The 22798-nt window shown below is 48.6% G+C and overlaps 7 protein-coding genes across 7 annotated transcripts; 2 read left to right on the plus strand and 5 right to left on the minus strand.

Annotated features, from left to right (window-relative positions):
- Positions 1–1882: 1882 nt before the first annotated feature.
- Positions 1883–4162, minus strand: DFJ58DRAFT_731958 (cytochrome P450; the record flags this gene model as incomplete). Its single annotated transcript, XM_041386117.1, has 14 exons — positions 1883–1893; positions 1944–2023; positions 2080–2217; positions 2269–2397; positions 2468–2582; positions 2634–2823; positions 2879–2892; positions 2948–3068; positions 3119–3234; positions 3289–3440; positions 3491–3634; positions 3682–3726; positions 3779–3908; positions 3961–4162. 14 exons carry the CDS (start codon positions 4160–4162, stop codon positions 1883–1885), a joined length of 1587 nt encoding a protein of 528 aa, XP_041239966.1.
- A 2549-nt stretch (positions 4163–6711) lies between these two features.
- Positions 6712–10031, minus strand: DFJ58DRAFT_748091 (cytochrome P450; the record flags this gene model as incomplete). The annotated part of the gene is made up of 18 exons (XM_041387574.1): positions 6712–6722; positions 6773–6852; positions 6909–7046; positions 7098–7226; positions 7279–7303; positions 7354–7410; positions 7462–7651; positions 7707–7720; positions 7778–7898; positions 7949–8064; positions 8119–8270; positions 8321–8464; positions 8511–8555; positions 8621–8750; positions 8803–8943; positions 9582–9661; positions 9718–9855; positions 9907–10031. The coding sequence occupies 18 exons, from the start codon at positions 10029–10031 to the stop codon at positions 6712–6714; spliced, it is 1836 nt and encodes a 611-aa protein (XP_041239967.1).
- Positions 10032–10113: 82 nt separating this feature from the next.
- DFJ58DRAFT_731960 (cytochrome P450) lies at positions 10114–11807 on the minus strand (the record flags this gene model as incomplete). Its single annotated transcript, XM_041386118.1, has 11 exons — positions 10114–10220; positions 10271–10460; positions 10515–10529; positions 10587–10631; positions 10681–10707; positions 10758–10873; positions 10928–11079; positions 11130–11273; positions 11324–11368; positions 11427–11556; positions 11606–11807. 11 exons carry the CDS (start codon positions 11805–11807, stop codon positions 10114–10116), a joined length of 1173 nt encoding a protein of 390 aa, XP_041239968.1.
- Positions 11808–12525: 718 nt separating this feature from the next.
- DFJ58DRAFT_53205 (Rad1/Rec1/Rad17) lies at positions 12526–14635 on the plus strand. Its single transcript, XM_041380786.1, has 10 exons — positions 12526–12738; positions 12792–12860; positions 12912–12981; positions 13028–13391; positions 13440–13532; positions 13583–13604; positions 13654–13815; positions 13862–13926; positions 13983–14139; positions 14189–14635. The coding sequence occupies exons 1-10, from the start codon at positions 12691–12693 to the stop codon at positions 14219–14221; spliced, it is 1083 nt and encodes a 360-aa protein (XP_041239969.1). The 5' UTR covers positions 12526–12690; the 3' UTR covers positions 14222–14635.
- Positions 14458–15707, minus strand: DFJ58DRAFT_907509 (pyruvate dehydrogenase X component; the record flags this gene model as incomplete). The annotated part of the gene is made up of 6 exons (XM_041395065.1): positions 15553–15707; positions 15360–15502; positions 15246–15308; positions 14784–15194; positions 14653–14722; positions 14458–14600 (listed from the first exon to the last, which is right to left on the minus strand). Exons 1-6 carry the CDS (start codon positions 15611–15613, stop codon positions 14458–14460), a joined length of 891 nt encoding a protein of 296 aa, XP_041239970.1. The 5' UTR covers positions 15614–15707.
- A 1-nt stretch (position 15708) lies between these two features.
- On the plus strand, positions 15709–20515 carry DFJ58DRAFT_805912 (uncharacterized protein). The gene is made up of 9 exons (XM_041391138.1): positions 15709–16015; positions 16071–16217; positions 16273–17266; positions 17314–17463; positions 17513–18563; positions 18617–19111; positions 19172–19386; positions 19442–20050; positions 20110–20515. The coding sequence occupies exons 1-9, from the start codon at positions 15963–15965 to the stop codon at positions 20161–20163; spliced, it is 3768 nt and encodes a 1255-aa protein (XP_041239971.1). The 5' UTR covers positions 15709–15962; the 3' UTR covers positions 20164–20515.
- DFJ58DRAFT_53306 (uncharacterized protein) lies at positions 20432–21951 on the minus strand. The gene is made up of 3 exons (XM_041380787.1): positions 21934–21951; positions 20773–21873; positions 20432–20715 (listed from the first exon to the last, which is right to left on the minus strand). Exon 2 carries the CDS (start codon positions 21804–21806, stop codon positions 20787–20789), a length of 1020 nt encoding a protein of 339 aa, XP_041239972.1. The 5' UTR covers positions 21807–21873; positions 21934–21951; the 3' UTR covers positions 20432–20715; positions 20773–20786.
- Between the last annotated feature and the right edge of the window lie 847 nt (positions 21952–22798).

Genomic DNA, 22798 nt, shown 5'->3' on the forward strand with positions numbered 1-22798 from the left:
ACAGTATTTAATAATGCGGATTATAGGAACTCAGCGGGCTTACAGTGTCCCAGGCAAGAATCCTCATTTCTCGCTCTGGGACACGCGTTTTTTGGCAGGAGCTCAGGTCAGAGCCAGACTCGATTTTTCGTCTGCATGGGACGCGCAGCCTTTGTCGGCAGCCGAAGTCAAATTTCTGCTTACCCGAGGCGTTTACAGCATGTGCCTCGCGGGTTGTATATTGCCTCGCGCCCTGTACTACATGCCATCATTGACGCTAACGTTCCCGCCGGCTTCCTCCCCATACATTAGCCTCCGCTGATCGACACACACAGCGAGCGCACGCTATCCGGGGTCGTCGCACAGCCACCGTGTCCCAGGCGCCATACCCCCGTGTACGACATGAAAGCGTGAAAATAGCGCGCTATAAGACCCACTCCCTTACGTTAGCGGGAATTATCATATTTTCGTTGTCCTACTCGAGCTCGCTGTCCTTGCGCAGCATCCTATGCCTTCTTTCTCCAATTCTAGTGCCCGCGAAGGCCGCCATCTCTCTGCATCCTGCCTATAACCCTTGACACCAATCCTGCTCCTGCTCCTTCCTGCAGCCTACCTTGGCCGTTGCGATTGGTAATTTAATTTTTTCGGGACAGCGTATCAAGCTCAAGACCGGGCGGCACGTCCGTGTCAAGATCCAGCACCAGATCCCCATCGCGCTCGTAGTCAACATCTCCTTCGTTGTCTCTTCCCATCAATCCTTGTTTGCAGTTACGAGTCTCGACTACCTGGCGCCTAGCCTGATTTGGCTAAGTAAAGCCCAGGTCCGTCGTCGAACTTCATCGTTAGATGGATCTGGCCGTCTATTGGGTACTTAAACCTGGAGGAAGGTGTGTCGACTCGGAAGTCTAGTATTTATATTGGACTAAACCGAGGGTGTCGAACAGTCGAAGCCCCGCTGTTGCACACCATGTGTGAGTGCTGGACGATCAATACCTGACATGTGAACGGACCAGAAACGGTTCCTCGGTGCCAGTGCCGGTCCAGCTTTGGCCTAGCCTCATACGGCTCTGGCCTGAGCCACAGCCCAAGTAGGGCAAATGTAGTTAACTACCAGTGAGCCATACACATCATAAATATACCAAAAAAGCCTGAGCACAAATGTGTGATACTGACCACTGGGAATAATTTCGGCATCGTAAGTTTGGTGGTCATACTTAGTTCAGCGATGTTGCTGAATGCTGAACCCAACGTGCTCAAACACCGTGATGTTCAGGATGTTCGAATCACGTTCGGTTTGGCGTTCGAACACTGAACCCCATTGAAAATCGAAAGAAGGGGAGGGATATGTATCGATAGCCATCGAAGTTATAGACTGTATTGACTCATTTAGAAGTCTTTCGAAAAAACCTGCACTTTTCGAGATGGAATAAGTTTACATTGCTGATGCAGGTGCCGCGGAGCACTTCAAATAAAGCTCTCGCCTCTGACAGCATCATCAACTACCGCAAAAGCGGGCAGACTGCAATCTATCTCGCCACCTTGATGGGCAGCATATCGAATCACGTAGATAGTAGAAAAGCCCTTTAGGCTCCTTTAGGTCAACCTCACCGAGCAACTTATCGCAATCCATGAAAACTCGCGCGACGAGGCTACATCGTAAATGACAGCAACACCGTAAACGCATCACTGCCTCTCCAGTTAGAGGTAGGATTGTATTGTCGTCCAACAGTGTACTCATCAAATAGCAGTCTCGACCAGTTGGACATACTGTGTTTTATAATGTCCTCCATCTTCATGACCTGCCTCGCATTTGTACCTTATGCTTGAATTAAAGAACGAGTGTTGCATAGTGGGCTACTTCCGTAGGCTACTGTACATGATATAGATACCCTACAACCCATGATCACAATTGCTCTGTTACCATGTTAGTCTGTCAAAAATCCGAGATCATAGTGACAACGGACCTAATCCAGTCAAGTGCTTCAATGTCTCAGATGTACACGAGAATCGCGGGACAATGCGGTAGGGAAATTCTTCTGGATGACTGAAATAACAAGATATTAGCAGGCTAATTTCGGGGACAGATAATGTTCTACAAACATAGCGAGCCCAGTGGAGAACTTTGGAATGACCGGGATGTCCATGCCATGATCATCAAGAGCTTTGTGGGCCGAGAAAACGGCCAAGAAGCTCGCCATCGCGATCCAGAGTGACGCGTCTGCGACATGTCGTCCCACACTGACCAGCGGCTTTCAGTGGAGAGTGAAGAAGCACCAAACATATGCTCACCACATGCGGCGACCCCAGCCAAAGCCTAAATGCATCCTGTCGCTTGTGAGGGACCCATCATCATGGAGAAATCGTTCGGGCTTGAATTCGTCAGGACTGGGGTACTTCGTTTCATCATGTGTCATCGCCCTGAATCATTGGTCAATTCGAGCGGATTCAGTATAAAAATATTGCAGGCTTTCCATGCATTTTTAAACACAACAACCCCTGATAATCTGGGTCATTAGCCACCTTCGCCAGAACAGTATGATCCTGACCTTTAGGGATGAAATAACCTTTGTAGATATCACTAGTCGTTGTTGCGCTCGGAGCGCCTTGATACATCATCAGAACAAGGCGTGAAATTGGCGTTATAGTGGACGGACCGAACGGAAACACAGGACACCACCTGAGTGTTTCACGCAAAATAGCTTCCACGAAAGGCAACGCAGGCCTATCATCGAAACAGGGAAGTCTATCTTTGCCAACGACTCGATCAATCTCCGCATGCGCTTTGGCTTGTGCTTCTGGGTGGAGTACCATAGCAAGAAGGAAAACAAGCAACGTGGAAGAAGTCTGAGCCGATAGCAAAATGATTACCATGTCAAACACAAACCAAAGTAATACATACCGTTTCAACCCCCCCTGGAGACAAAAGTAAGATGAGCATCGAGGGAATATGGTTCTTTAGCATATATACCTGCAAATGCGATGGCAGCAGTCTCCTTGATTGCAGTTGTAATGACTATGTCGTCCTTATCAGAAAGCCTCGTCCTGTTCAAATTCTCAGTCACAAAGCACGGTGCCGCGTCGCCCGTGGACTGCGTGCCATTCGTCAGTTCGCTGCACAAATATGAATGGGGCGATTCACCATCCTCTCTTTGACATGTTGAAAGGGTATCTCCTTCACATCATGGCCTGCATTCAGACACTCCAATGATGCTCGCTTGAATGTGGCACCAGGAAACCAGCTAGGTAGCCTCAAAACTAGAACAGGCGTTGAGATGTAACCACAGGCTATCATTGGATATGTGAACATACGGAAAGGGAATGTTTCCATTACCACAGTAGCGCCTGGCGTCAACGCTTCAACTATCAGTTCCACATACTTTTCTATGACATGAAGGATGGTGTCATCCTCGGCTTTCACTTCGTAATCATACACAATAGACATTATAAACGAAGCACCGAACCTGGTGAAGATCAGCCTCAGCAGTGGACAAGAAAGGCTGTTACAACCGACATCTTAACATGGCTTGGATAATTGCCTGGGTCTTGTAGAAAACTAAACAACATTTTGTGGGCGGAACGGAGTTGCAAAGCGTGATAAGCAGGTATCTCAGCTTGACGAAATGCCTGATGAAACATCCGTCGGTGCAGGCGCCACCTTCTGGACATCAGGAAGCACCAACATAACACGTAACAATAGCTTACCTGTCTCCATATGGCAAGAGCGCTGTGTTGAAGTCCGACGCGAAGCTGACAACACCCTCGTGATCGATGTATAGCAATACTCAAAGATATAACTTACGGTTCGTAAACAATCGACTGGGGTTTATCCGAATATATATTGGACCGCCCATCAAAAAGGTCTTTCGCAATCTCCTCAGAATTTATCACGATGACAGGCTTGTTGAGCAGACGAGCATATATGATATCGCCTGGAAAAAACATGAGTTAATGACGAACAGATTTCCATCAAAATGTACCAACCATATGTGGATTTCCAGGCGTTGAAGGTCAGCCAAGGTCGAGCGGCATCAAGACTGAGAACATTTCCTACAATTGGGAGGGGGGTAGGACCAGGCGGCAGGGGAGGACACAAACGATTGAGCCAATATTTTCGACAATAGCTTAAAAAAGTTAGTGCCAAGGCCGATGTGGCCAAGTAAAGTCCAGGTCCGTCGTCGAACATCGTCAGATGCGGGTCTGGCTGTCTATTGGGTACTTAAACCTAGGAGGAGGAAGGTGTGTTGAAGTCATGAAGTTTTTCATATATGGTACACTGTTATCAGTCGGACTTAAGTTGCTCGGTTCCTACAAACAGCTAGGCCTGTTATCATTCGGACCTTTCAAGCTTCAAATTTCAAACCCTGAGCAAACAAAGTCCTTACGTCATTTGATCATGTACAACGAAAAGACCCCAGACTCTGTTCAAGTCACATCTTCGATTCAAGCTTAATGTCGTAGTCACCATATAACATATCCTCTGCACTCCGCACACTTCTTCCCCCCATTTTGATATTCAGCTTCGTCAGTTCGATCTTCTCCTCGTCACCCTCTTCGACATGTTAACTTCCTGCATTCTGAGTATATTACCTCTCCTTTATTAACACTTTGTAACAAATGCAGGCTTGTTAATATATATAACATTCAACTATCCGAGCAGACTGGGATGCGGGCCCGAAACGCACTCGCTGTAAACATCCGTCGACAGCTTCCGCATGACTTCAGCAACCCAACACCGTCATACTGGGTGATACTCTGCCGACTCCCGAGTGCGGTATCTGCTGCTATATCATAGACAGACTCGCTGGTTCGTCAGCGAAGATACTAGTAGAACCACTGGCGACATGTACGTCAGCAGATGTGCGGCGGAGTTGTTGCACCAGCAGCACCGGCACATGCGTAGCTATGGTAGCATTTGTGTTAACAGAGTTCAAATACTGACAGGGAATACTATTACCTGTGCCTCGGCGACGACGTCGACGACAACGATGACGACGAATAGAAACATTACGGACGGCACCGCCTCGCTGGGGATGCACCATTGCTGATTTTGGAGTGCTACAATGTCGAAGTACGGGAAAAGCTTGAGAGGACGCGCTTTTGACAACCGAGTGGCGCAGAGTATTGACTTGGATATCCACGCGTCACTGGGCATTGGCACTCGTGATCGTGATTCCACTCATACCTACCGTCCATCGAGAAGTATCACTCGTCAAGGTATGCATCTTCACTCATGCCATTCAAATTTTAACGGTGATTTAGCCCTATCGGGGCACCGCCATGTCACGCAAAATTCAGCGGCACAAAACGAACACCAGCATTGCAATTCCCAACATTACACCACACATCGTGATGCACTGCAGCAGCAACCAGCGCCCCGGATAACTGTATCATTCACGCCAGTGCCATCCTACGCACTTGTTTGTTAATGCCCTTCGACCAGGTATTGGAGGAGTACCGGAGTCGTGTTTATGGCCACGGTATAATATACACAATCATATCACTGCACTCGTGACTAGCGAGTTTGATGACTCACTCGTTCCACTCCACCTCGCCGATGTTCCCATCTCACGGTTCAGTACTTTCAATGGTGCACTGTGTGGATGATGATGCCATAGCCTAGGCGCCACGCAAACCTCAGTCTACTTAACCTACGACAAGACACTCTGATGCATTTTACGGCCATGAATAGGCTTGCGACGCGGCTGTGTGCTCTTCATTGCCCATCTTTTTGCTTGTCTAGATTACCCCTCCTCTTCTTCTAACTCGCAAGTAAAATTCCCACTTTATCGCATGTGTGACACTTCATCGTACCAAACTTCATTCTTCCGTAACTTTCACTGCTCCCGTCGTGCTCCAGGACTCAAGGCACACTTTATGCTACGGTGGTTGGACACGTGCTCTTGTATAAGATTATCCATCGTATAATTGTATTCATTGAGCTATATGCTAAGATACAAATAACACGACATCCTAACGAAGTTTAACTGCCACGTCAGCAATAGGAAGCACCGCGTCCAATAACGAAGGAGATATGTTAACGAAGAACAGACGGTACTGGGGGGCCATGCGGCCAATGGGGATACACGGTTGACGTTGAGGATTATACTGGCTGCAACATTAACTTGAAGCGAAGATGTTGGGCAGAGTCTGGGGTCTTTTCATTGTGAATGACGTGAGGGCGTCCGGACTTTAAATGCTCAGGGGTTGAAGTCGTTCGAAGGAACCAAGAAAGGTCCGAATGATAACAGGTTACCAGAATCTGCCATGTGGGATCCTAAGCGTCGCTAAACCTCTCCCAGACGGGATTGGTACTTACGGCGCGCGCCATGCAGCGTACTACATGCTCCTAAACCTCGTCCTGGCCTCTTGTCTAAACATTATCGATAATCAATTACATAATTCCATTTTGAGTGAGAGTCCCGTTCAGGACAGGTTTAGCGACTTAACGTGATCTCGTAGAAACTTGCACGAGCGAATTACAACAATACCGGCGCAAACACTGCCACTGGCAGATCTTCAGCTAGAGGTAGGATTGTATTGTCGTCCAACGGCGTACTCATTGAATACCAGCCTCGACCAGTTGGACATACCGTATTTTATGATGTCGCCCAACTTTGACCTGCCTTCCATTTGTACCTTATGCTTGAATCAAAGAACGAGTGTTACCTAGTCAAAGTAGAAAGCTATTTCCGTGGGCTACTGTACATGATATAGATACCCTACATACCATGATCACGATTGCTCTGCTACCATGTTAGTCTGTCATAAATCCGAGGTGATGATGACAACGGACCTAAGCCAGTCAAGCGCTCCAATGTCTCAGATGTACACGGGAATCGCGGGACAATGCGGCAGGGAAATTCCTCTGGATGACTGAAATAACAAGAGATTAACAGGCTAGTCTCAGAGATAAATGAGATTCTACAAACATAGCGATCCCAGTGGAGAACTTTGGAACGACTGGGATGTCCATGCCGTCATCATCAAGAGCCTTGTGAGCCGAGAAAACGGCCAAGAAGCTCGCCATCGCGATCCAGAGTGACGCGTCTGCAACATATCGTCCCACACTGACCAGCGGGTTTCAGTGAAGCGGGAAGAAGCATTAAACATGTGCTCACCACATCCGGCGACCCCAGCCAAAGCCTAAAGGCATCCTGTCGCTTGTGAGGGACCCATCATCATGGAGAAACCGTTCGGGCTTGAATTCATCAGGACTGGGGTACTTCGTCTCATCATGTGTCATCGCCCTGAATCATTGGTCAATTCGAGCGAATTCAGTATAAAATATTGCGGGCTTTCCATGCGTTTTTAAATACAACAACCCCTAACAATCTAGGTCATTAGCCACCTTCACTAGAACATTATGATACCAACCTTTGGGGATGAAATAACCTTTGTAGATATCACTAGTCGTTGTTGCGCTCGGAACGCCTTGGTATATCATCAGAATAAGGCATAAAATTGGCGTTATAGTGGACGGACCGAACGGAGCCACAGGGTGCCACCTGAGTGTTTCACGCAAAATAGCTTCCACGAAAGGCAACGCAGGCCTATCGTCGAAACAGGGAAGTCTATCTTTGCCAACGACTCGATCAATCTCCGCGTGCGCTTTGGCTTGTGCTTCTGGGTGGAGTACCATAGCAAGAAGGAACACAAGCAACGTGGAAGTAGTCTGGGCCAATGACAAAATGATTACTATGTCAAACACAAACCAAAGCAATGCATACCGTCTCAAACCCCGCTGAAGACAAAAAAGTAAAATGAGCATCAAGTAGATACGGTTCTTTAGCATATATACCTCCAAATGCGACGGCAGCAGTCTCCTTAATTGCAGTTGTGATGACTATGTCGTCCTCGACAGACAGCCTCGTCCTGTTCAAAGTGTCAGTCACAAAGCATGGTGCCGCGTCGCCGGTGGACTGCGTGCCATTCGTCAGTTCGCTGCACAAATATGAATGGGGCGATTCACCATCCTCTCTTTGACATATTGAAAGGGTATCTCCTTCACATCATGGCCTGCATTCAGACATTCCACTGATGCTCGCTTGAATGTAGCACCAGGAAACCAGCTAGGTAACCTCAACACTAGAATGACCGTTGAGATGTAACCACAGACTATCATTGGATGTGTGAACATACGGAAAGGGAATGTTTCCATCACCACAGTAGCACCTGGCGTCAACGCTTCGACTGCCAGTTTCGAATAATTTTCTACGACATGAAGGATGGTGTCGTTCTCGGCTTTCACTTCGTAATCATACACAATAGACAGTAGAAACGAAGCACTGAGCCTGGTGAAGATCAGCCTCAGCAATGAACCAGAAAGACTGTTGCAACCGACATATTAACATGGCTTGGATAATTGTCTGGGTCTTGTAGAAGACTAAACAGCATTTTGTGGGCGGAACGGAGTTGCAAAGCGTGATAAGTAGGCATCTCAGCTGGACAAAATGCCTGATGAAACATGCGTCGGTGCAGGCGCCACCTTCTGGACATCAGGAACATCAACATAACATACACCAATAGCTTACCTGTCTCCATATGGCATGAGCCCTATATTGAAATCCAATGCGAAGCTGACAACACCGCGAGTCGCGACCCTTGTGATCGATGTATAGCAATACTCAAAGATGTGACTTACGGTTCGTAAACAATCGACTGGGGTTTATCTGAATATATGGTGGACCGCCCTTCAAAAAGGTCTTTCGCGATCTCCTCAGAATTTATCACGATGACAGGCTTGTTGAGCAGACGAGCATATATGATATCGCCTGGAAAAAGCATGAGTTAATGACGAAAAGATTTCCGTGAAGATGTGCCAACCATATGTAGATCTCCAGGCGTTGAAGGTCAGCCAAGGTCGAGCGGCATCAAGACTGAGAACATTTCCTACAATTGGGAGGGGGGGTAGGACCAGGCGGCAGGGGAGGACGGGAATGATTGAGCCAATATTTTTGACAATAGCTTAAAAAAGTTAGTGCCAAGGCCGATGTGGCTAAGTAAAGTCCAGGTCCAGCGTCGAACATCGTGTTTATTATGGTACCCTGTTATCAGTCGGACCTAAGTTACTCGGTTCCTTCAAACAGCATCCTAAGCAAACACACGGTGTGACAGCATTCACAACGCAAACTCCTATCTAAACATCAATATTAATTACATAATTACATTTTGAGTGAGAGTCCCGTTCAGGGCAAGTTTAGCGACGCTTAACGTAATCTCGTAGAAATTCGCACGAGTGAGTGAATTCCACAATATATAATCTTATGATGACCTTGGAGTGTCGTCCACCAGGCAAGCACTTGTACAACAATACCGCAAACACTGCCTCTCCAGCTAGAGGTGCTAGGATTGTAATAGCATACTCATTGAATACCAGCCTCGACCAGTTGGACATACCATCGTGTTTTATAATGTCGTCCAACTTCGACCTGCCTTCCATTTGCACCTTATGCTTGAATTAAAGAACGAGTGTCGCATAGTCAAAGTAGAAAGCTATTTCCGTGGGCTACTGTACGTGATTTAGATACCCTACATACCATGATCACGATTGCTCTGCTACCATGTCAGTCTGTCAGAAATCCAAGATGATAGTGACAACGGACCTAAGCCAGTCAAGCGCTCCAATGTCTCAGATGTACACGGGAATCGCGGGACAATGCGGCAGGGAAATTCCTCTGGATGACTGAAATAACAAGAGATTAACAGGCTAGTCTCAGAGATAAATGAGATTCTACAAACATAGCGATCCCAGTGGAGAACTTTGGAACGACTGGGATGTCCATGCCGTCATCATCAAGAGCCTTGTGAGCCGAGAAAACGGCCAAGAAGCTCGCCATCGCGATCCAGAGTGACGCGTCTGCGACATATCGTCCCACACTGACCAGCGGATTTCAGTGGAGAGGGAAGAAGCACTAGACATATGCTCACCACATTCGGCGACCCCAGCCAAAGCCTAAATGCATCCTGTCACTGGTGAGGGATCCATCATTACAGAGAAACCGTTCGGGCTTGAATTCATCAGGACTGGGGTACCTCGTTTCATCATGTGTCATCGCCCTGAATCATTGGTCAATTCGAGCGAATTCGGTATAAAAATATTGCTGGCTTTCCATGCGTTTTTAAATACAACAACCCCTAATAATCCGGGTCATTAGCCACCTTCGCTAGAACATTATAATACCAACCTTTAGGAATGAAATAACCTTTGTAGATATCACTAGTCGTTGTTGCGCTCGGAGCGCCTTGATACATCATCAGAACAAGGCGTGAAATTGGCGTTATAGTGACATACCAAACGGAAACACAGGGTGCCACCTGAGTGTTTCACGCAGAATAGCCTCCACGTAAGGCAACGCAGGCCTATCGTCGAAACAGGGAAGTCTATCTTTGCCAACGACTCGATCAATCTCCGCATGCGCTTTGGCTTGTGCTTCTGGGTGGAGTACCATAGCAAGAAGGAACACAAGCAACGTGGAAGAAGTCTGAGCCGAGGGCAAATGATTACCATGTCAAACACAAACCAAAGTAATGCATACCGTTTCAACCCCCCCCTGGAGACAAAAAAGTAAAATGAGCATCGAGGGGATACGGTTCTTTAGCATATATACCTGCAAATGCGATGGCAGCAGTCTCCTTGATTGCAGTTGTAATGACTATGTCGTCCTTATCAGAAAGCCTCGTCCTGTTCAAATTCTCAGTCACAAAGCACGGGGCCGCGTCGCCCGTGGACTGCGTGCCATTCGTCAGTTCGCTGCACAAATATGAATGGGGCGATTCACCATCCTCTCTTTGACATGTTGAAAGGGTATCTCCTTCACATCATGGCCTGCATTCAGACACTCCAATGATGCTCGCTTGAATGTGGCACCAGGAAACCAGCTAGGTAGCCTCAAAACTAGAACAGCCGTTGAGATGTAACCACGGGCTATCATTGGATATGTGAACATACGGAAAGGGAATGTTTCCATTATCACAGTAGCACCTGGCGTCAACGCTTCAACTATCAGTTCCACATACTTTTCTATGATATGAAGGATGGTGTCATCCTCGGCTTTCACTTCGTAATCATACACAATAGACATTATAAACGAAGCACCGAACCTGGTGAAGATCAGCCTCAGCAGTGGACAAGAAAGGCTGTTACAACCGACATCTTAACATGGCTTGGATAATTGCCTGGGTCTTGTAGAAAACTAAACAACATTTTGTGGGCGGAACGGAGTTGCAAAGCGTGATAAGCAGGTATCTCAGCTTGACGAAATGCCTGATGAAACATCCGTCGGTGCAGGCGCCACCTTAAGCTGGACATCAGGAAACACCAACATAACATACACCAATAGCTTACCTGTCTCCATATGGCATGAGCCCTGTGTTGAAATCCGATGCGAAGCTGATAACACCGTGGCCCTCGTGATCGATGTATAGCAATACTCAAAGATGTAACTTACGGTTGGTAAACAATCGACTGGGGCTTATCCGAATATACAGTGGACCGTCCTTCAAAAAGGTCTTTCGCAATCTCCTCAGAATTTATCACAATGACAGGCTTGTTGAGCAGACGAGCATATATGATATCGCCTGGAAAAAATGAGTTAATGACGAACGGATTTCCATCAAAATTGCCGACCATATGTGGATCTCCAGGCGTTGAAGGTCAGCCAAGGTCGAGCGGCATCAAGACTGAGAACATTTCCTACAATTGGGAGGGGGGTAGGACCAGGCGGCAGGGGAGGACGGGCACGATTGAGCCAATATTTTTGACAATAGCTTACAAAAGTTAGCGCCAAGGCCGATGTAGCCAAGTAAAATCCAGGTCCGTCGTTGAACATTGCTAGATGCGGGTCTGGCTGTCTATCGGGTACTACACCTAGGAGGAAAGTACGTTGAAATCTAGGTCCTGTATTTATCGCATTGGGCTAAACCGTGGCAAATAAACGATCTGATCCAGGATGTCATAAATCGAAGTGCCAACTGCACACCATGTGTGAGTACTTGAGTGCTGGACGATAAGAAACTGAGCAGTGAGTTAGTGACATGTGAACAGGTCAGAAATAGTTCCTCGGCAGCAGATGCATTGATAATTTTGTTCATAATGCCGCAAGAGAACGGAGAGAGAGCCTGAGAGAGAGAAAGCAGCAAACAATAGAAACTGTTAACAAGACGTAGCTAAGGGTTATAGTATATCAGATAGAAGTTCAATGAAATGCAGCCATCATCCTTATTTAGATTACATAATTGAATTTCAAAGGCCGCTCAGAAGTAGCGAAAGCGTTTTTGTTTTCTCTTAGTCCTGCACAGTAGACTCGTAATCAGTCTTACTACGTCTTTGAGATGCTTGACATAGTCAGACTCGGACTTGGGAGTGCTAGGCGAAGGCCACATGTCAGTCGTGCCGCTTTAGTAGGAGGTGGGATTTATGCTGTAAGCCTAAGCGAGGCGCTTACGTACCTCGTAATGGCTGTCTTGTCCGAAGAAAGAAACAGTAACTTAGCCTGTCGAGTTTGTTTTTCCGCCCAAGTACTCGTTGTCTTTGCGTTAGACGGTCTTGCCATGATTTCGTCAACGCGCATTACGAGTCAGGTGATCTATGACTTTGTCCTGTCACCTGTCACACACCTTAAGCTTGTCGACGTTGTCGTGCGAAGACAAACAGTTGTCTTGGAGTTTCCTTCGTCTACTAAGGTCTCTGAGTCCCCTAAGGAAGAGTAGAAAATGTCCCAAATGATGTCCCAGCCAAGTCAACCAGACAAGGCCAAACCTGTACGATATCTATGTATCTCCCGGAGCGTACTCCCAGCTGAGAAGGGCTCCAGCTTTTAACAGCATCTGTACACGACGTTCGATATTTCGCCTCCCTCCTACGCGGAATTGGGTTTTCCAACGTGAGTGCACTGCTTTGAACTGTGATTAATCGCTGCAAACTATGATTCAAGCGAGCATCTATGAGATTTACAGCCGGCAGTGGGATAACCGTCACTGTCGAGGAAGCGCGAACACTGCTAGGTACGCATTCGTTTGCGGGAACAAACTTCTGTACAATGATCCACAGCAACGTCATACATCTATGCGGACCATTTTGACGAGTGGGCATTCGACGTCGACAATCTACAGGCTGCCCCGTCTCAGTTGTCTGCACCCGATATTGATCGACACGCCACATCTTTTGAAATCCCTCTGAACACCTTACTTGAATGCCTGAATATTTTTGGAACCGCGAACATGTCTTCCTCAAGCAGTGCAGGCTCGAAGCACAAGCAGTGGCGGCGAGCCGATGATGCCTCAGATGACGAGAGGGGTGACGATGGACGGCGTCCTAATGCCAATCGTATCGATCAGCACTTCGGCGGTAACGAGAAGCGGACGAGCATGCGGCTCACATATGCGGGACCCGGTCATCCCTTGACACTTGTTCTGTAAGCTTCAGACCTCTTGGTCCGATCGATGGTACAGATATGTTGCAGTGCGGAAGATTCATCAGGGCCCACGACAACGTGTGAGATATCGACTTTCGATTCTGAGCCAAACTTAGAGCTCCCATTCGATGCTGAACAGACGTTGGGTGCCTCCTCAAAATCTTCTTCATTCTGCCTTATACCTTGTTTAGTGCCCTGAAGATCATTTTCAAGGTCTGTTTAATGGACATCGAGCTTGTGACGCAGCTCACATGGTGACTAGTCATCCTTCTGGCTCCGCGATGCCCTTTCAGAGCTTGATCCATCTTGCGAAAAAATAACGTTGATTGCCAACTCTGTAGCAGATGTCCAGAGCGCGCAAAGAGGCGTCCCCGCTAAACCCCTCTTTCGAATACAGGGAACGGGAGCATTCGGCAGCACCGAGGTGAATTTCTAACTTTGTCCAGAGTTCATGTTCCAATCTACTGCAGATGGACTATCCGAACGACAGAGAGGTGCTAGAAACATTCGAGTGTTCGCGTAGTATCAGCTTCAGGTATTGTTATTCGTTGTACTGCGTGTACCAGAAACGACTGAGATGCTCGATGTTAGCTATCGATTTGCACACATATCGCGCACGCTGCGAGCTTTGCAGAACTCAACAAAGACCTCTCTTCGCCTTGAGCAGGAGGGTTTGTTGAGTTTGCAGTTCTTAGTGCCCGTGCCAAGGCCGCGGGGTGGGATGTCAGATTCTTTCATCGAGTTTCGAGTAAGATTATTTTTATTTTGGTTCCGAAGGCTGGGGCTGATCAGAACAGTGTCTTGCTTTGGACGATGATGTTGCTCAGTAAACAATGTGTGCCCGGCTGGTGTCACTGGAGATAGTGGCAAGCTATCGCAAAAAGAGGCAAGGCATTATGATCTGTACCTCGGCTGGACCTGTGGAGACCAGTGCTTCAAGCATCTCATATAGACAGGTAACATGACCTGTAGTGAATTTCGCGTGTACTCATCGGTGTTCTGAAATGAGTATCAATAGCCCAGAAATCTAAGTAACGTCTACACAACAAGGGCGACAATATAACATTTAGAGTAACCCATCGAAGTATTTGGCAGAGCTGTCTTGTACTTTCGTTGGTGATATGGGTATTGGCGCAGCCTTCGGTGAAGAGAGTGAAGGAGGGAGGTAGTCAGCGATAATGGCATCGAAGGTTGCTGGTGTTGTAAGTGCTAGCTAGGGTGTCAAATGCTTTATAACATAATTTACAGAAAGATGACTCACCAGGTGCAGGCTTCGTTTTGGCGGCTAGGCCAGAGACAATAAGTTGGCGGATGGTAGCACCATCCAATGGCTGAGTAAAGATATAAACAATTGTGAGATCAAGCTTGTGCAATTCGTGCAATGCAGCACACCTTAACTTCCTCGACCTTTTTTGGCCCTGAAACCTCCTTCTTCGCTTCCTTGAATGTTCCCATTGGACTCGACGCTCTCCCGAGGTATGCAAGTACATCGCCCTTGGTAAGCATGCCGCGAACACCCGTGCCCGGAATAGCTTCTGCATCAATAACGTTGCCTTCGATCAGGAGGCGTATCACCGATGGCAGTAAATGCTTCGAGTGCTTCGGGTGATGCGACACTTTGGAAGCCGTAGGTTGAGGTGCCGGTGCTTGAGGCGGAGGTTGAGCTGCCTGAGTCTCGGGTTGTGGAGAGGGTACTGGCTTGGGCTCCTCCTTGGGTGCCTCGAGGTTCGAGATGTCATCTCCTTCCTCAGCGAGGATGGCAATGACTTTGCCAACCTGGATGTTCTTACTACCGTCTTGGGCCTGCATTGCAGTTAGTACTTGTTGTTATTGTTATGAGATGACGAGACAAACGATAATTTTGCCCAAGATGCCATCATCCTGTGCCTCGACGTCAATGGTTGCCTTGTCCGTCTCCTGTTGAGTCTGTGAGGTTCGTGTGCAAACGGAAACACACAGAGTTCATACAATTTCCAGTAGGACGTCTCCTGTTGAGAAAGACTCGCCTTCCCTCTTCTTCCACGAGGAAATGCCGCCTTCTGTCATAGTCGGTGACATGGCTGGCATCTCCAAGTTGGTGATGGCATACCGAACCCTCGTCTGGTGCAGACCTGAGAAGAACAGTTATTTATGAGTTTTGTCAGAAGTGAAGCACACAAACTTCTACGCTGAGCTCGCGACGAAGAACGAGCAAGGCTCAATGCTTGACGAGCAGGCCGCATCGTGAGGATGGTCAACGAAACGTACGACAGTGAGCAAACTGCGACCCGATTTATTAGTCTTAAATCCCGAGCATGACACGGTATTCAATTCGTGGGAGTTCTTGACCCCTTCAATGCAAAGCTTGTACATAACCCCTCCTTAGCTCGTCCACCGGACCTTCATCCTCCTTCCTCAGATTATCATATTGACGCTGGAGGACTCACTAAAAAAAATCACACTCTGAGACACGTCCAACATCTCAGCAAACACGACCAGCGGCATTAGGACTTTTATCTTTGAACCGATTTCTGCCCGCAATTTACGTATTTCTGTTTGGAAGCTAGAGTGGTAGACAGTGCTCTCTGTGGTATGCCATCGCTGTCAATTGAAGCTTTTGTGGAGGAACGTGTGGCACAGCTCGAGTGAGTGCACTATACTCGATACCAACCCACAACGTTTACGCTAGTATACGCGCAGAGTAATCTCACAGCGCAGAAATGAACTCCTTCGTGAAATGTACCATATGATGAGGAGACGACAAAACGCAGGCTCCATATCTATGTTCGACGATGAGGACGAAGATGGACTTCAGGATTGGTTAGATAAATATGATCTCAACGAAAAGTTCGTGGCATTATTCACCAATTAATTTGTTCGTTAATGTGCTCATCCCCGCCAGTCCCGATTCGGGCATGGTGTCAAATATTCTACCGAGCGATCTGTGTGCCACTTCATCATCTCCAACTGCTGCTGAATTCAAATTAATAGAGCTGCCGGACGTCATCGATGCAGATTCCCCCATGTCAGAGCCTCCTGCTTCACCTCGCTCCGAATCATCTGTATCATTTCAAGTTCCAGAATCCGATGATCCCTTAGCCGCATCGATACCGGAAGGGTCACCTCCCCGCGCCACTCCCATGTCACACAAACGTCCGAGATCAGACGACGAGCCAGATGAACTGAATCTCGTAGCCCTTTCGCGGTCGCGGTCGCCGTCTCAGCGATCGGCCAGTCATCGCAGTCAATCCCTGACCCACCGTACGTCGCGTTCGAAATCTCGTACATTCTCGCCGCGTTCCCCTCAACCTGTAAATGCTGCGCTCGACGATGCGAGTGAGGCCCAGGAAGTACTCATCGACTTGGAGGAAAGAATGGACGTATCCATGGAGGAACCTAGAGAACCCTCACCTGATCTCGTCCTTCCATCGTCTTCGCCTGTCCAAAAAATTACCCCTCGCACCATAGTCTATACCACTGTGGATGTCGCATCTATTCAGCCTTCACTCCTCATTCCCACCCCCACGTCTCCAGTGGCTGATCCGGCATTCAGTTTCCATGAGGCCGAGAGCGAGCCGCCTGAGGAGACATCAGCTGCTGCCTCAACACCTGTTGAGGCGCCACGGTATCAAAATCAGCAGCAGCAACATCATCATCATCATTTCAACCCCTCCTACAGTCTACCTCCGATCAAATCATTGCCTCCTGAATATCTCCGCAAGGGCAAGTCTGCTAAACAGAAAAAGCGAGACAAGGAACGCGATAAAGCAGATGGAAAAATCAAGGATGAATGGACGCCCATGGGCCTGACCAAGTGGGGTGCGACCATCCGTGCAAACCCTGTCTGGAAGAAGGTCTCTCGTGCCACCAAGTGCTTGAGCACGCGTGACTGGGGTGTAAGTGACGTAAATCTGTCCCAGATGAAGTCCTCATAAGTATGTAGGTTGCCATTGCCGAATTAAGGCTCACGCGCGCCCTTGAACGCGTCGAAAGCCTCGAAAATGTTGCAAAGTGGAGTTATAGGCAGCCCAAAAGACAAAAGAACCTGGGAGGTCTGACTAAGACCCACTGGGACTATCTTATGGACGAAATGGCATGATCTCTATGATTCTTGTGGTGCATCTGACTTACGTTCTAGTCAGAAATGGATGCGTGTTGATTTTCGGGAGGAGCGACGCTGGAAATATGTTCTCGCGTTTAACCTGTCGACTGCTGTACTGGAGTGGCATGATGCGGGGAGTCGCGAAGAGAGGGTTAAGCTTGGCATATGTGTTTTGTGGAAGCGACCCAGGTCTTCTCAAAATGCTCCTGCGGAAGATGTAGACATGGACTCGCGGCCTGCTGAGCATAATGGGTATACCCCTATGGCAGATGAGTCCGATGGCGATGAAGAGGAGGGAGAGGCTGAGCAAAGAGACATCGCAGAAGCTCTAGAGTCGCGCAACGCTTTAGAAGAAGCACTGGATGGAACAGGATCTAACGAGTCCACGGACAGTAGTCAGCACCAGACTCCAGGCCCCGACCATGTTCAGCCCAAAGTTGAAGATGTTGAAGATCCTTCAGCTCTGCAGGACTCAAATGTGATGAATGTGGACACGCAGCAGGAAGACCAGGCCAAGGTCGAGAACGAGAACGAGAACGATGATCAAACTGGTCTCAAGGCGCATTCAACAGACCCCAATCTTGCCTCGCAGCAAAATACGCAGTCCGATGCTGCTCCTGCGGGATCATCATCCAAAGCGTCCAAGGCGAGTATGTATGCACCGCTCAGAGAGCAGATCGCATACTCGGATGAGCGAAAGCTTTTCCTCGACGATGACGACCTCATCCTTGTCAAAGCACTCTGTGATCTGACCACGGACGACTCTGGTATTGAGCCATCGCTACCCATCCCTGATTTGTCGGACATTTTCCCCGACCTTCAACCGCTCGATATGCCAGATGTAGCTTCTGGCTCGAACGAGGGGAAGAAGAAGGATAAGAAGTCGGGAGAGGATAACAGGCGTGTTGAGGATGCAGGGTTCACGAAGATGGCACCGTTGGGTCAGTTCATGCACTGCAAGCCGACGCTCCTTGGGCCTTTGCAACCTGCTAGGCATTGGGTGAATGGGGAGTGGATGTTCGCTGAAGAAGCAGCAGTGGCTGTAGATTTCGATGGCGCAATTGGAAAGACAGCGGATGATATTGCCTCAGGTAAGGTCGCCGTGAGAAAGTGACAGTGATGCGATGCTGAATGTTATTCGCAGACCTTTTTGAGGGCAGTAGACCATCCGCAGTCAGTTCCCTTGGACTGCCATCGAAAGACGGTAAGAAGCGTTCGGAGCATCTTTGGAGCTCCGATGAGGACTCCCTTCTCAAAACCGTTGTGGAGAGATATCCCAATAACTGGCTGTTAGCTGCGGACTCATTCAACTCCTCGCGCGTTACTATTTCCACCGATAAACGGACTCCCTGGGAATGCTTCGAGCGTTGGAGCAACCGCTTCGGTAGCGGACACAGGCTCCATCCTGATGTCAACTCCCCTGTCAACACGGAGCGCACGCCGCCACCAGCATCAACCTCAGCTCAAGGGCAGATGACCACGAGAGGTGTTAAGCGATTAGCTAGTATGTCAGTTACACAAAACCAGAGTCCTGGAGCCGGCTTGACGTCTGACGCTAAAAAACGGCGGAGACATACGTTCATGTATGAAACGATGCGCAAAGCTGCGAAGAAGCGTGAAGCAGCACAAAAAGCGTCTAGTGAGCTATATTCGTTACTTACAGTTATCCAGCACTTACTAGTTCGTGTCAATCCATCAGTGAATCAGCGAAAGGCATCCAACATTCATGATACACATGGGCAGTATCAGAAAATGCCTAAACTGACACCAGCTGAACTTAGTCGTATGAAGTATGAGAAAGAGTCGAGGGAACAACAAGAACTACTCCTCGCCCGACGTCGCCACGAGGAACTTACCCGTCAGGCAATGATGCAGCGTGACCCAAGGCTGCAAGCCGCCGCAGCGGCAGCTGGTGTATGTGTTATCATCTCACCTTTTCTCAAGAGCTATTCTGACGCCGAGTCACTAGCAACCCCAGCAAGCAGCAGTGGCAGCGACAACGGCAGCGGCAGCGGCAGCCCAGCAACAACAGCCAAATGGGACACCGAGACCAGCAGCCCAGCCCGCACAAGCTGTCCCACAAATACGGAATCAACCCGTGGCGCAGGTCAATATTTCTCAGCAACAGAGAATGCCAACACCAATGGCATCGGCGGCCGTTGCGGGGGCTCGTATGTCTCCTCAGCACTTGTTGCAAGCTCAAGTTCGTGCTCTCGCTGCACAGGCCCAGGCCCAAGCCCAAGCCCAAGCCCAATCCCAAGCGCCAGTACAAGGTAGCCCTATTCCTACTATCAACGGACTTCCTGCTGGTGCCCACCTGTCACCTCCATATCAGTCGCGTGCTGCAACATCATCACCTGGCGTAGCACCGCAAGCAACTCCTCCACGTAACATAGGCACGCCATCTAACGCCGCTTCTCCCCGACCACCCTCCGCGCAGCCCCAACTACCCATGCAGCCTCCTCAGATGCCTGGAAATGCCGTTTCACGGCAGGCTCATTACTTCCCGGTGGTGGCTACCCTTCCCAGTGGTCATTTCACACAGGACCAAATGGACCAGGCCCTTCGGTTAATGCAGGTGAGCCAATTTCATCCAATGATAAGGCGAGCTTTTGATAATGGTGCTTTTTTTCACAGCATCGGACTATGGCTCAGGCACAGCAGAATAGCCAGTACTCCTCGCAGACCTGATGTTGCTTAGAGCATATGTTTGGGACTGGCTAACTGTCTCAGTGCCGTGGTTCATGCGCACATATGCGAGACCATGCATGTCACCTCCATTCATTTGCCTGCCTTTCGACTGCTGGCTGTGGATTAAGAATAGTCAGGCGGTTGAAGTAACACTTTTTCAAACCGAACAGTCAATAAATACTGCTACATGTAGTCTTTGTTAGGCTTTTCGGATCAAATTTTCCTGTAAACTTGAACTTTGTCATGGGACAGTGCCTTGTGGAGCAAGACTCCTAGTAGGATGAAATATTGATGGTGCCTCAAAAATAGTTTGTGTTCCCGCCACATGCACAGGCCGAACCTTTGAAGCAGGCTGATGCATTCTAAATTACAGTATTTGAAATGTCATAACGAGTGGCTGACTCTGCGGTGACATGACTGCTGCCCCGCCTCTTGCCTAGGGGTCCCCTCGTGATGAAAATGGTGCATCTGAACGAGTGAAAGTAAAGATATCTAATAACGATGGCAAAGGTAAGAGAGAAGGCGATCTGCCGTCATTTTTGTCTATTTTTTCTACGAAAGTACGAGTTCAGTCGACAGCTGGGAAGAGTAAACAAACGAATAACTCACTCAATCGTAATATCTCAAAACAGTTGTGTGTCAATGACACGGGTGCTGGTGTCATACTTCACGGTTGCTCCAAGATTACCACATTTTCGAGAGTGGGTCTTAAAACTATCGTGACGCGTGAAAGGTTTTGAGCATCCCCTGCAAGTCCACGTTGCACCGAAGTGGGCGCTCAAAGTATGCCGTGCGATGGCACTCATTCGCATCTGGCTGTTACAGCCTGACCACGGGCAAGTGATTTTTCTATCCCCACCACCACCTCGAGCGTCCCGGTGCCACCGCTGTCCGTGGCGCAGGATAGAGTGTCTGTCCGCTTTAACCCAGAGACCGCAGGGAGAGTGTTCACGACCGCATGCGTGGACATTGATGTAGCCACCGTCTTCGTCCGTGAGGTATTCTTCGTCAACCAAAAGACCATCGACCATGTAAGCACGAGGGCCACCAGGCCGCTGGATTTGATGCCCGTTGGCTGATTGAATTCCGTACTCCAAGGGACGAAAGACTTGGCGATCTGCAGAGGGGATTTTGGTTAAGGCCACGCTGCCGCCGAAAAAAGGTGGCTGGGCGCTGGAAGGAGGGGTTGCAGTAGTACTGAACGATACTGAAGGAATAAAAATGGGCTGCGTGGTCGAGGGTCGCTCTAGAGGCAACGAAGGATGATGAACTTGAAGAGAAGCATGGTCCTTCAGGTCATCCAGTGCCGACTCAAAGCCATACGAACTTGGATGCTGGATTTGATGCCCTTGGACCAATTGAGTTGTGTATTCTATGTGATGAGAAATTTGGCGTTCTGTGAGGGGGATTTCAGGTGTGGTAGCACTAGCGCCAAGTAAATATGGCTGGTCGCTCAAAGGGGCAACAAATTTGCTGCTAGAGGACACCGAAGGAAGAAAAATGGGCTGTGTGGTGGAAGGTAGCTGCGGAGGTAACACAGGATAATGAACTCGAAGAGGAGCATGGCTGTTCAGGTCACGGGGTGCCGACTCGAAGCCAGAAGAGCCTGTGCCGAGAATTGTTGTGGCATGCTCCCATGGCATGCCGCTCGGACCATGATAAGTTGGGTACTTATTCTCGTGAAATTGTGATGTTGTTGCGCCCCGCCGACTACAGAGCCGATCGAAGCAAGTATGAGCGACAAGGCGAACAGTATGCAGATTCAATTACCTTGAGTTAATGATAGCATTGGGGGAAATGATTTTGAACAGGCTGTATGTCACTAACACTATCATCACACAGACTGATCATGCATGCATCGGGACACACACCTTATGCTACCACGGTAATGCACGCTCGTATCACCGTTGTTAATATGGACTTCTACAGATGACGGCAATAATGCATTCCTATGAAAAACTGGCAGGTTAAAACATAGTCTCGCTTGACAGAGGACACTTGCATTAGATTGGGTGATCCATTAAGTGCCGCAGCCAGCAGCTGATACATTTCGGGAGGAATGTATTCCACTACACGCGTGGTGGACGGACGTCCTCTGCGAAATGTCAGGGTTGATGAATTCAACCAAAAGCGCTGACATACTGGATTGGTGACGACAGATCCTCTCGCATAGCAGAATGGGCCATCGGAATGAGACCTGGGATGAGATTGTTGTTCGGCATTGCGCGAATCAAATTTGTGGACAAGCAAAGTTAGACGATAATCGGCTCTTGATAGTGTTCTAACCATCACATTAAGTATTGAAAGGCGTGTAGCTCTGGCAAACGATCAGCCAAGGAGGCGGTGTGTGATCAATACATAGTACAGCAAGATTGGTTGGCTCTTAGTAAGTACAGCAAGATTGGCCGGTCCATACCACAGCAAAGTTGGCTGGTCCATAGTACAGCAAGATCGGCTGGTCCCATGATATGGAAAGGGAAACGAGCCAGAAAGCCAACAGTAAGAAAGCGGTTTCGTAAATCTCGGAAAAGGGATCGTTTGAAGGAACCCAAGCCAGCAGTCGGATCTTGATATGACATCTTGCCAGTCGAATGATGTGATTTCCTCAGTTGCACCTACGTGATATGTAGATGCC

This window comes from Suillus subalutaceus (assembly GCF_016647625.1).
Source record: "Suillus subalutaceus strain FC151 chromosome Unknown DFJ58scaffold_115, whole genome shotgun sequence".
Classification (NCBI taxonomy): Eukaryota; Fungi; Basidiomycota; class Agaricomycetes; order Boletales; family Suillaceae; genus Suillus; species Suillus subalutaceus.